This window comes from Rhinoraja longicauda, chromosome 8, assembly GCF_053455715.1.
Source record: "Rhinoraja longicauda isolate Sanriku21f chromosome 8, sRhiLon1.1, whole genome shotgun sequence".
In the NCBI taxonomy this organism is placed as follows: Eukaryota; Metazoa; Chordata; class Chondrichthyes; order Rajiformes; family Arhynchobatidae; genus Rhinoraja; species Rhinoraja longicauda.
The window spans coordinates 4,618,833-4,632,118 of NC_135960.1; the positions used below are offsets into that span (position 1 = coordinate 4,618,833).

Below are 13,286 nucleotides of genomic sequence, written 5' to 3' on the forward strand. Positions count from 1 at the left end.
CACTCCATACACATTAAGAGGCGATTTACAGGGGCTAATTAACCTACGAACCAGCATATCTTTGGGATTGTGGGAGGAAACAGGAGCACCCGGAGGAAACCCACACTGTCACAGGAAGAACATGGAAGCTCTACACAGACAGCACCTGAGGTCAGGATAGGACCCAGGTCTCTGAGGCAGCAGTTCAGCACCACAATCGTATCTGCCTCCACCGTCGCCCCTGCCAACATGTCCCAGCCGCCCACCACTCATCTTGCCCCACACATCTTTAAACTTTGGCCATTTCGCCATAAAGCTGCACCCTCAAGTATTTGATTTTTCCACCCTGAGAAAAAAAGGTGTCTGACTGTCTGCCCTGTCTTTGCCTAAAATGTTATATATTTCTATCAGGTCTTCCCTCAAACTCTGGTGTTCCAGAGAAAACCATCCAAGTTTGGCCAATCTCTTTATTACTGTGTGTGTAGGAAGGAACTGCAGATGCTGGTTTATACCGAAGACAGACACAAATTGCTGGAATAACTTAGCGGGTCAGGCAGCATCTCTGGAGAAAAGGAATAGGTGACGTTTCGGGTTCGGAACACTTCTTCAGAGTGCAGAATGGTTCCGATCTGGAACTTCACCTCTTCCTTCTCTCCAGAGATGCTGTCTGGCCCGCTGAGTTACCCCAGCATTTTGTGTCTCTGTATCAATCTGTCCCTAAATACCTCTAAGACCAAGGAGCTGATCATCAACTTCCGTAGGTCACACAACAGGGAATACGCCCCGATCCTTATCAATGGGGTCAGTGTGGAGCGAGTGTCCAGCTTCAAGTTTCTGGGCACTCACATTTCGGAGGACCTAACATGGTCCACTAACACCGCTGCGCTGGTCAAGAAGGCACAGCAACGACTGTTCTACCTGAGAACACTGAAGAAGTCTGATCTACCCCAACAGCTGCTGACGACCTTCTACCGCTGCACCATAGAGAGCATCCTAACACATGGCATCCCTGGGTGGTATCTCAGCTGCACGGAGGCAGAGAGGAAAGCTATTCAGCGGGTAGTCCATAGAGCTCAGAGGACCATCGGAACACAGCTACCAGCCTTGGAGGGCATCTACAACACACAATGCCTCAGAAAACCACCAGCATTCACAAAGACTCTTCACACCCCTGCAACAGTCTGTTCGAACTTCCACCATCGGGCAGACGATACAAGGCCTTCTACGCCCGCACCTCCAGACTCAGGAACAGCTTCATCCCCAGGGCCATAGCTGCTATGAACCGGTCCTGCTGAGCCGGATGGTCACATCGCACAGTGAACCGGCACAGACCTACTTGCACTTTATTCTGTTTTAAAACTGTTCTAATTTGTTTCATTGGGTTGTTTAAATTAATACTGACTAGCTAATTGATTTATTGCATTGTATGGGAGGCGCATTCCCAATCTCGTTGTACCCCTATACAATGACAATAAAGATATATTGTATTGTATTGCTCATACACTCTAATCCAGGCAGCATGCAGGTAAATAATTGACTAATAATTGATTCTTTATGGCATATCTTTTCGATTCAGCATCAATGATCATTCCTGCCTTTACAGGCAAATCCAAAGGAACTGCAGATGCTGGGTTACACCAAAGACAGACACAAAATGTCATTATTCATTCATCTGAGTCATCAATAGGATTCACATGGGAGAGGGTGGTGAATCTGTGGAATTCATTGCCTCAGAAGGCTGTGGAGGCCGTCAATGGATATTTTTAAGGATAGGTTCTTGATTAGTACGGGTGTCAAGAGATATGGGGAGAAGGCAGGAGAATGGGGTCGAGAAGAAAAGAGAGATCACCCATGATTGAATGGTGGAGTAGACTTGATGGGCCAAATGGCCTACTTCTGCTCCAATAATTTATGACTTCTTCGCTATGTCTTCTGATTAATAACAATGCACCCAAAATTGACGGCCGCATTTTAACCTACGTCTGCTTTTAGGTTACTCATGTGACAGAGGAGAGAACAAAGGAACAACATGCCCAGGTCCAGGAGATGCTGGGTCAGTACCTCATGAGGAGAAACCTGGAACAGAGGTCAGAGCTGCGGGGAGAGGCACTGCTTGCCCAGATCAACACGGACATCGAGCTACTGATGAGTAAGTCGGAGCACAGAAATATCTTTTAGTTTAGTTTAGAGATACAGCCCGGACAGGTCTTACAGCGAATGCAGCGCCGGAGACCCGGGTTTGATCCTGACTACGGGCGCCGTATGTACGGAGTTTGTACGTTCTCCCTGTGACCTGCGTGGGTTTTCTTCGATATCTTCGGTTTCCTCCCACACTCCAAAGACGTACAGGTACGTAGGTTAATTGGCTTGGTAAAATTTAAAAATTGTCCCCGGTGTGTGTAGGATGGTGTTAATGTGCGGGGATCGCTGGTCGGTGCAGACCCGGTGGGCCGATGTGCCTGTTTCCACACTGTATCTCTAAGCTAAATGCACTAGGGACAGTTTACACTTATACCAATCCAGTTAACCTACAGATCTGTATGCCTTTGGAGCGTGGGAGGAAACCGAAGATCTCGGAGAAAATCTCTCTCGGTCACGGGGACAACGTACAAACTCCGTACAGACAGTACCAGCAGTCGGGATGGAACCCGGGTCTCTGGCGCTGTAAGGCAGCAACTCTACCGCTGCGCCACTGCGCCACCCAAATATGGGACCAGAATGTGTCCATTTAGCCCCTATTCATCCATTCCATGCAGGTGAAGATAGACACAAAATGCTGGAATAACTCCGAGGGACAGGCAGCATCTCTGGATGGAAGGAATGGGTGACGTTCTGGGTCGAGACCTTCTTCATTTTCCGGCACTTTGTGTCCTTTTGTGACGACCTTCTCAGTCTGAAGAAGGGTCGCGACCCGAGACCCTTCTTCAGGCCCTACTTCAGCCTGTCCAGCTGAGTTACTCCAGCATTTTGTGTCTATTTTCAGTTTAAATCAGCATCTGCAGATCCTTCCTACAATATTCCATGCACCTGTTGTTCCCCATGTCCTTAATATTTCTTAACCAAAACCCATCACTTTAAAATTAACAATTAATTTTTGGAAATAATATTCAAGTGTGAGTTTAGAGTCTGTTAATAGACACAATACATTAGAGATGGGGAATCGAAAACCAGAGGACATAGGTTTAAAGTGAGAAGAGCAAGATTTAATAGATGGCACGGTGGCGCAGCGGTAGAACTACTGCCTTACAGTGCCAGATACCCGGGTTCGATCCTGACTATGTGTGCTGCCTGTACATAGTTTGTACGTTCTCCCCGTGACCTGTGTGGGCTTTCTCTGAGATGTTCGATTTCCTCCCACACTCCAAACACTCCAGGTTAATTGGCTTGGTATAAATGTAAATTGTCCCTAGTGTGTGTAGGATAATGTAAGTGTGCGGGGATCGCAGGTGGGTGTGGACTCGATGGGCCGAAAGGCCTGTTTCCGCACCGTATCTCTAAACAAACTAAAACTAAACCTAAGGGCAACGTTTTAACTCGCAGTGTAGTGGTTATGTGGAACGAACTGTTGGAGGGGGTAGTTGAGGCTGGTGCTGTAACAGCATTTAAAAGACACTTGGACAGGTGGACAGATAGGAACGGTTTAAAGGGATATGGGCCAAACACGGTCAAATGGGACTAGCTTAGATGGGGGCATCTTGGTCGGGATGGGCAAATTGGGCTGAAAGGTCTGTTTCTGTGCTCTGTTTACTTTCAGTGATTCTTGTACAAGGACACACAAGGATTATGAACACCGAGGATTTTCAATCTCCCACATTAATACAAAATAGCCAGCCTTTGAATATTTTATACTAAAATGGATGACCTCAGTTCTGCACATTCTATTCCACTTGTCATGTCTGTTCCCATTTACAAAGCGACCAAGCTATCTAAGCTATTTATTTCACAAAATGCTGGAGTAACTCAGCAGGTCAGGCAGCACCTCAGGAGAGAAGGAATGGGTGACGTTTTGGGTCGAGACCCTTCTTCAGAATGAAGAATGGTCTCGACCCGAAACATCGCCCATTCCTTCTCTCCTGAGATGCTGCCTGACCTGCTGATTTACTCCAGCATTTTGTGAAATAAATGCCTTCGATTTGTACCAGCATCTGCAGTTATTTTCTTACACTTCTTAAGCTATCTAAGCTAGTCCCAGTCTGCTGGAAGATTGTGGCTGGTGGTGCCGTTTCAGTGGGTAAAAGGAATTGTCGACCCATCTGGTCAAAAACACTGCAGATCCTCAGAGCATTACTGCTGCAAGGAAACCAACCCCAGCCGAGCCAGTTTCCCCTCGTAATGATACCGTATTGTCAGGTGTACCCAGGTGTGGAGAAATGCTTTGTTTTGCATACAATCCGGTAAATCGTACAGCAGACCTCACCTGGGCTGCACGCAGCTGAAATGCTCCATCTTGGTGAATCCCTTCACAGCTGAAATCCCTTCTGCACCCTTCCTGCGCAGCGGTAGAGTTGCTGCCTTACCGCGCCAGAGACCCGTGTTCAATCCCGACCACGGGCGCCGTCTGTACGGAGTTTGGACGTTCTCCCCGTGACCTGCGTGGGTTTTCTCCGGGTGCTCCGGTTTCCTCCCACACTCCAAAAATGTACAGGTTTGTAGCTTAATTGGCTACAATTAATCTGTAGTAAAATTGTACATTGGCCCCAGTGTGTGTTGGACAGCGCTAGTGTACAGGGATCGCTGGTTGGCGTGGTGGGCCGAGGGGCTTGTTTCCGCGCAGTATCTCTAAACTAAACTGAACTAATATGACAATAAAATACACTCTCTTTCTCTCTCTCTCTCTCTCTCTCAAGCAAAAACTAAAAATACTTAACAGATTAGGCAGAAACTGAAGTAAACATTTAGGGTTGAAGTTGGGTTGCCAACTGTTCCGTATTAGCCGGGACATCCCGTATTTTGGGCTAAATTGGTTTGTCCCGTACAGGACCACCCTTGTCCCATTTAGGCCCGGGAGGTGGGGGGGCTGTAATCCCAGACAGTGTAGGCCCGGGGGCCGCTGTAATGGGGGTATGGAGAGAAGGCAGGAACTGGGTACTGATTGTAGAATGATCAGCCATGATCACATTGAATGGCGGTGCTGGCTCGAAGGGCCTCCTCCTGCACCTATTGTCTATTGTCTATTGTCTATCCCGGACAGTGTAGGCCCGGAGTCCAGGACGCTGCCTAATGGAGGTTGCGTAGCAACCAGCCTCCCTGCCTGGGCGGCCACCATTGGTGGAGTGGGAGCACGTGGCCACTGGCTGGGTGAGGTCAAGTGGGGCGCGGGGCGGTGACGTCACCCTTTGTCCCTTATTTGGGAGTGAGGAAGTTGACAACCCTAGGTCGAAGTCCCTTGCAGTTTGAACGATTGATTTACGCGGACCTTTCTTTGTGTTCTGGTTGTTTTTCTTTAAACTGGATTTCTCTTGCCGTTTGCATCCAGGCGCTCCCAGTCTGAAGGAGGCGACCGGGAAGGATGTGGAGCTCTTTAGCTGCAGGTCCGCACCGGTGGCAGCCAGAGCCAAGCAGTGCCACGGTGCCATGCTGCAGTTCACCAGGGGGCCCTGGTGGAAGAAACTGGGCGACGAGATGCAGGATCCCGACACGATCTACGCTGATGACGTGGATCTTGATCTGGTCCTGTGACCGGTGAAACACAGGCAGCGTGCATCGCACACCAGGCTGACGTGCAGGAGGAGAGGTGGGATGAGGAAACAATCTGCCACAGGCAATCATGGTCCAATTTTACACTGCCATCGTAGAGTCCGTCCTCACCTTCTCCATCATGGTCTGGTTTGGCTCAGCCACCAGGCACGACATCCGGAGGCTGCAGCGCATCGTTCGATCAGCCGAGAAGGTTGTTGGCTGCAACCTTCCCCCAACCATCGACGAACTGTACACTGCAAGGGCCAGGAAGCGAGCGGGCAAGATCATCTCTGACCCCTCTCACTCTGGCCTCAAACTCTTTGAAGCACTTCTCTCTGGAAGACGACTCCGGACTGTCAAAGCAGCCACAGCCGGACATAAAAACAGCGAGTAGTTGCTCTACTCAACAACAAAAACTCCGTAGCCTCTTTTTGCTCTGGTTTATTTCACTCGCATGTTTAAACTGTAATGTTGTATTCTTAATGTTTTATGCTTTATTCTTAATTGTTTACTGTATGTTCGTGTTGTTACTTGCGAGCGGAGCGCCAAGGCACATTCCTTGTCTGTGTACATACTTGGCCAATAAACGTATTCATTCATTCATGTGTAGGCTGGCAATGCTGTGGCGTGTGGTTGGCACGCAGAAGGCACTGGCATCCTTTGTCCACGAGTGCAGTGGCGAAGAGCCGTGGGAAGGAACGCATTTGCAGAGCACGATTCCGAGCTTTTTGTACCTCGGTCCATGTGACAAGAAACTGAAACTGAATAGACAATAGGTGCATGAGGAGGCCATTCGGTCCTTCGAGCCAGCACCGCCATTCAATGTGATCATGCCTGATCATTCTCAATCAGTGCCCCCTTCCTGCCTTCTCCCCATACCCCCTGACTCCGCTATCCTTAAGAGCTCTATCTAGCTCTCTCTTGAATGCATTCAGAGAATTGGCCTCCACTGCCTTCTGAGGCAGAGAATTCCACAGATTCACAACTCTCTGACTGAAAAAGTTTTTCCTCATCTCAGTTCTAAATGGCCTACCCCTTATTCTTAAACTGTGGCCCCTGGTTCTGGACTCCCCCAACATTGGGAACATGTTTCCTGCCTCTAACTTGTCCAACCCCTTAATAATCTTATACGTTTCGATAAGATCCCCTCTCATTCTTCTAAGTTCCAGTGTATACAAGCCTAGTCGCTCCAGTCTTTCAACATACGACAGTCCCGCCATTCCGGGAATTAACCTAGTAAACCTACGCTGCACACCCTCAATAGCAAGAATATCCTTCCTCAAATTTGGAGACCAAAACTGCACCTGCGGCAGTGGTGCAGCTGGCAGTGGCACAGCTGGCAGTGGCGCAGCTGGCAGTGGTGCAGCTGGCAGTGGCACAGCTGGCAGAGTTGCTGCCTCGCAGCGCCCGGAGAACCGGATTCGATCCTGAGCTCAGGTGCCATCCGTGTGGAGTCTGCAGGTTCTCCCGGAGACCGTGTGGGTTAACTCCGGTTTCCTCCCACATCCCAAAGATGTGCAGGAAGGAACCGCAGATGCTGCTTTATACCGCAGATAGACACAAAGTGCTGGAGTAATTCAGCGGGTCAGGCAGCATCTCTGGAGAAAAAGAATAGGTAAAGTTTCGGGTCGGAACCCTGATCCTGAAACTTCAGAGCCCGAGTCTGACGAAGGGTTCCGACCCGAAACGTTACCTGTTCTTTTTCTCCAGTGAAGCTGCCTGACCCGCTGAGCCTACCCTAACATATTGTGTCTATCAAGGACGTGCAGGTTAATTGGCCCTCAGTAAATTGTGTTGTGAGTGGATGAGAAAGTGGGATAACATAGAACCAGTGTGAACAGGTAATCAATGGGCGATGTGGGCTCGGTGGGCCCAAAGGCCTATTTTCATGATGTATCTCTAAACTAGGGTTGCCAACTTTCTAACTCCCAAATACGGGACAAGGTGACGTCACCGCCCCACGTGACCTCACCCAGCCAGCGGCCACATGCTCCTGCTCCACCAATGGGGGCTGCCCGGGCCGGGAGGCGGGTTGCTACGTAACCGTCAGGCGAACACACTAGGCCCCGCTCCCCGAACATACTCCGTTAGCCTACACTGTCCGGGCCTACAGCGGCCCCCGGGCCTACAGTGTCCGGGCCTAGAGTGTCCGGGCTTACAGTGTCCAGGCCTAGAGTGTCCGGGCCCACAGTGGTCCGGGCCTACAGTGCCCCTCGGACAAGGGCGGTCCCTTACGGGATAAACCAATTTAGCCGAATATACGGGATGTCCCGGCTAATACGGGACAGTTGGCAACCCTACTCTAAACTGAACTAAATATTTTCCTTTGAAGGCAGTGGCTGTTATGGTGCAGAAAAAGTTGGTGACTGACCACACACAACAACCTCTCGAACCACAATTGTTCCTTTTTAATAGAGTTTAAATAAAATATAAATGTTAATTGGAGTGCCCATGTAGGAAGGAACCACAGATGCTGCTTTAAACCGAAGATAGGCTCAAAATGCTGGAGTAACTCAGCAGGTCAGGCAGCATCTATGGATAGAAGGAATGGGTGACGTTTTGGGTTGAGACTGCTTCAGACTGGGCCAGGGGAGAGGGAAACGAGATGTAGACGGCGATGTAGAGAGATATAGAACAAATGAATGAAATATAAAAACATAGAAAATAGGTTCGGGAGGAGGCCATTTGGCCCTTTGAGCCAGCACCGCCATTCATTGTGATCATGGCTGATCATCCACAATTAGTAACCTGTGCCTGCCTTCTCCCCATATCCCTTGATTCCACTAGCCCCGAGAGCTCTATCCAACTCTCTTTTAAATTCATCCAGTGAATTGGCCTCCGCTGCCTTCTGTGGCAGAGAATTCCACAAATTCACAACTCTCTGGGTGAAAATGTTTTTTCTCACCTCAGTTTTAAATGGGCTCCCCTTTATTCTTAGACTGTGGCCCCTGGTTCTGGACTCCCCCAGCATTGGGAACATTTTTCCTGCATCTAGCTTGTCCAGTCCTTTTATAATTTTATACGTCTCTATAAGTTCCCCTCTCATCCTTCTAAACTACAGTGAATAAAAGCCCAGTCTTTCCAATCTTTCCTCATTTGACAGTCCCGCCATCCCAGGGATCAATCTCGTGAACCTACGCTGCACTGCCTCAATTACAAGGATGTCCTTCCTCAAATTAGGAGACCAAAAGACTGTAGTATAAGAAAATAACTGCAGATGCTGGTACAAATCGATTTATTCACAAAATATTCCTTCTCTCCCGAGATGCTGCCTGACCTGCTGAGTTACTCCAGCATTTTGTGAATAGACCAAAAGACTTATAGGTTTGCAGGTTAAATGGCTTCTGTAAAATTACCCCTAATTTGTAGGGATCGTTGGATGGTGCGGATTCACGGTAGCGCAGCGGTAGAGTTGCTGCTTTACAGCGAATGCAGCGCCGGAGACTCAGGTTCGATCCTGACTACGGGTGCTGCACTGTACGGAGTTTGTACGTTCTCCCCGTGACCTGCGTGGGTTTTCTCCGAGATCTTCGGTTTCCTCCCGCACTCCAAAGACGTACAGGTATGTAGGTTAATTGGCTGGGTAAATGTAAAAATTGTCCCTAGTGGGTGTAGGATAGTGTTAATGTGCGGGGATCGCTGGGCGGCACGGACTTGGAGGGCCGAAAAGGCCTGTTTCCGGCTGTATATATATGATATGATAATCTCTAAACTAAACTAAGCTCAACTTTGATGATATTCACAGCTGCATGAGATGAGAGTAGCACGGCACTAGAGGGCAGTACTGAGCACCCCATGGCTTGGTGACAATTGAACCATGAGTTTATCGGCTGCTGGAGAGAGTGTTTGTTTAAACTTCAATGGTTCAATGGTATATTATTATCACATATACCTACGCACAGTGAAATTCAGTTCAGTAAAAATGAGTGTCTGAAGGGTCCCAATCCAAAACTGGATGAGAGAGGATCTTATAGAGACGTATAAATTATAAAAGGACTAGACAACCTAGATGCAGGGAAAATGTTCCCAATGTTTAGTAACTTATTAACTTTATTTATATGCTGTAACTGTAATTCTTTTTTGTGCACAATCCGCAGACATTGCCACTTTCATTTCACTGCACATCGTGTATGTGTATGTGACAAATAAATTTGACTTGACTTGACTTGAACCAGGAGCCACAGTCTAAGAATAAAGGGGAGGCCATTTAAAACTGAGGTGAGAAGAAAACCTTTTCACCCAGAGAGTTGTGAATTTGTGGAATTCTCTGCCACAGAAGGCGGTGGAGGCCAATTCACTGGATGAATTTAAAAGAGAGTTAGATAGAGCTCTAGGGGCCAGCGGAATCAAGGGGTATGGGGAGAAGGCAGGCATGGGTTACTGATTGTGGATGATCAGCCATGATCACAATGAATGGCGGTGCTGGCTCGAATGGCCAAATGGCCTCCTCCTGCACCTATTTTCTATGTTTAAAACATCCCTTGTCCATGTTCTCCAGAGATTCTGCCTGACCCTCTAAGTTTCTTCAACACTTCTTGTGTCCTTTATTCAGTAAAAAACTTACTCTACATAAGCACAATCATACTTCAGTGAAAGAGTATAGGGATAGTAGATTACTCTGAAGTAGCTAAAGTATCAGCATATACAAGATACACACCAATGCTTACACACTAATACTTCCTTAGATGGCTTAAGTAGTTCGGCATGTCCCCAACAACCCTCACCAACTTCCACAGATACGCTCCAGAAAGCATCTTATCGGGATGCATCTAAGCCTGGTTTGGGAACAGCTCCATCCAAGACCGCAAGAAATTGCAGAGTTGTGGATGTAGCCCAGACCATCACACAAACCAACCTCCCTTCCATTGACTCCATCTACATCTCACGCTGCCTCGGCAAGGCCAGCAGCATAATCAAGGGCCAGTCTCACCCCCGGCCACTCCCTCTTCTCCCCTCTCCCATCGGGCAAAAGGTATAGAACTGTGAAAACGCACACCTCCAGATTCAGGGAAAGTTTCTTCCCAACTGTTATCAGGCAACTGAACCATCCTACCACCAACCAGAGAAGATGGTCGTACCTACCGTCTAACTCATTCGAGACCTTTGAACTATAATCGGACTTTATCTTGCACTAAATGTTATATCCTTTATCTCTGCAATGTAAATGGCTTCATTGTCTTCATGTATTTGTCTTTTCTTTGACTGCACAGAATGTAAACTAACGCTTTTAACTGTACCTCAGTACACCTGATAATATTAAACCAGACTAATCTAAACTAGAACTAAACTATGTATTGTATCAATGCTTCTGCCAGAATAGAACACACAACAGTACCGCACAGGGATAGGCCCTTCGGCCCACAATGTCTGTGCTAAACGTGATGTCAAGACCAACTCTTATCGGCCCATCCCAAGATCATAAGTGATAGGAGCAGAATTAGGCCATTCTGCCCATCAAGTCTACTCCGTCATTCATTCATCTCTCCCTCCTAACCCGACTCTTCTGACTGCTCCCCATAACCACCGACACCCGTACTAATCAAATGCAGGGAATGTCCCTCCATGTCCATGTGCCTAACCACATGTCACTTAGATGCCACTATCGTACCCATCTCCATCAACACCCCTGGCATCTTGTCCCAGGCACCCACTGTCCTCATTAACCTGAGATAGATCTCTCTCCACAAATGATGTTGCCTGACCCAGCTGAACATCTCCACCATTCTCCACCAGGACTGGACAAGCTAGATGCAGGAACAATGTTCCCAATGTTGGGGGAGTCCAGAACCAGGGGCCACACAGTCTTAGAATAAAAGGGAGGCCATTTAAAACTGAGGTGAGAAGGAACTTTTTCACCCAGAGAGTTGTGAATTTGTGGATTCTCTGCCACAGAGGGCAGTGGAGGCCAAATCACTGGATGAATTTAAGAGAGAGTTAGATAGAGCTCTGGGGGCCAGTGAAATCAAGGGATAAGGGGAGAAGGCAGGCACAGGTTACTGATTGTGGATGATCAGCCATGATCACCATGAATGGCGGTGCTGGCGCGAAGGGCCGAATGGCCTCCTCCTGCACCTATTTGCTATGTTTCTATTTTCTGTTGGATTTCCCTCTCAGCTAGAGACTAGGGTTTTCCAATGAAGATAGACACAAAGTGCTGGAGTAACTCAGCCGGGACAGGCAGCATCTCTGAAGAGAAGGAATGGGTGACGTTTCAGGTTGAGACAGGGGAGAGGAAGATATAGAGTTATGGAAGGGGACAAAGAGAATGTAAGGTGTGAAAAGGAGCAAAGAGGTCCTTCTGCAGTTGTACAGGGCCCTAGTGAGACCGCACCTGGAGTACTGTGCACAGTTTTGGTCTCCAAATTTGAGGAAGGATATTCTTGCTATTGAGGGCGTGCAGCATAGATTTACTAGGTTAATTTCTGGAATGGCAGGACTGTCGTATGTGAAAGACTGGAGCGACTGGCTTGTATACACTGGAATTTAGAAAGATGAGAGGGGATCTTATCAAAACATATAAGATTATTAAGGGGTTGGACATGTTAGAGCCAGAAAACATGTTCCCAATGTTGGGGGAGTCCAGAACAAGGGGCCACAGTTTAAGAATAAGGGGTAGGCCATTTAGAACAGAGATGAGGAAAAACTTTTTCAGTCAGAGAGTTGTGAATCTGTGGAATTCTCTGCCTCAGAAGGCAGTGGAGGCCAATTCTCTGAATGCATTCAAGAGAGAGCTGGATAGAGCTCTTAAGGATAGCGGAGTCAGGGGGTACGGGGAGAAGGCAGGAACGGGGTACTGATTGAGAATGATCAGCCATGATCACATTGAATGGTGGTGCTGGCTCGAAGGGCCGAATGGCCTCCTCCTGCACTATTGTCTACGGGGAGAGACAGGGACAGAGAGCGAGGCACGACAGAGACACACACACAGTGAGAGGCAGAGGGAAACTGACAGAGACAGATAGAAACAGAGAGATAGGGAGTGAGAAACACAGGAGGGAGAAAACTATGGAGAGAGAGACAGAGAGAGAGTGAGGCGGAGAGAGTGAGGGAGAGAGAGAGGGGGAGAGAGAGAGGGGGCGAGAGAGAGGGGGAGAGAGAGAGAGGGGGAGAGAGAGGGGGAGAGAGAGAGGGGGAGAGAGAGAGGGGGAGAGAGAGAGGGGGAGAGAGAGAGAGGGGGAGAGAGAGAGGGGGAGAGAGAGGGGGAGAGGGAGAGAGGTACAGAGAGAGAGAGAGAGAGAGAGAGAGAGAGAGGTGGGGAGAGTGAGAGGGGAACAGTAAGAGAGGGACAGTGAGAGAGAGAGAGAGAGAGAGAGAGAGAGAGAGAGAGAGAGAGACAGTGAGAGAGAGAGAGGGACAGTGAGAGAGAGAGGGACAGTGAGAGAGAGAGGGACAGTGAGAGAGAGAGGGACAGTGAGAGAGAGAGAGAGAGAGAGGGACAGTGAGAGAGAGAGGGACAGTGAGAGAGAGAGAGAGAGACGGTGAGAGAGAGAGAGAGAGACAGTGAGAGAGAGAGAGAGAGAGAGAGAGAGAGAGAGAGGGACAGAGAGAGAGAGAGGGACAGAGAGAGAGAGGGACAGTGAGAGAGAGAGAGGGACAGTGAGAGAGAGAGAGAGAGACAGTGAGAGAGA

The 13,286-nt window shown here is 48.5% G+C and overlaps 1 protein-coding gene across 1 annotated transcript in view; it reads left to right on the plus strand.

Moving 5' to 3' along the window:
* Positions 1–6,577, plus strand: part of iqcb1 (IQ motif containing B1) — a 68,640-nt gene extending 62,063 nt beyond the window's left edge. The window contains exons 13-14 of the mRNA XM_078403282.1: positions 1,972–2,128; positions 5,456–6,577. Of these exons, the coding sequence (XP_078259408.1) occupies positions 1,972–2,128; positions 5,456–5,658 (360 nt within the window). The 3' untranslated portion in view covers positions 5,659–6,577. The remainder of the gene's footprint in view (positions 1–1,971; positions 2,129–5,455) is intronic.
* The last annotated feature ends 6,709 nt before the right edge of the window (positions 6,578–13,286 follow it).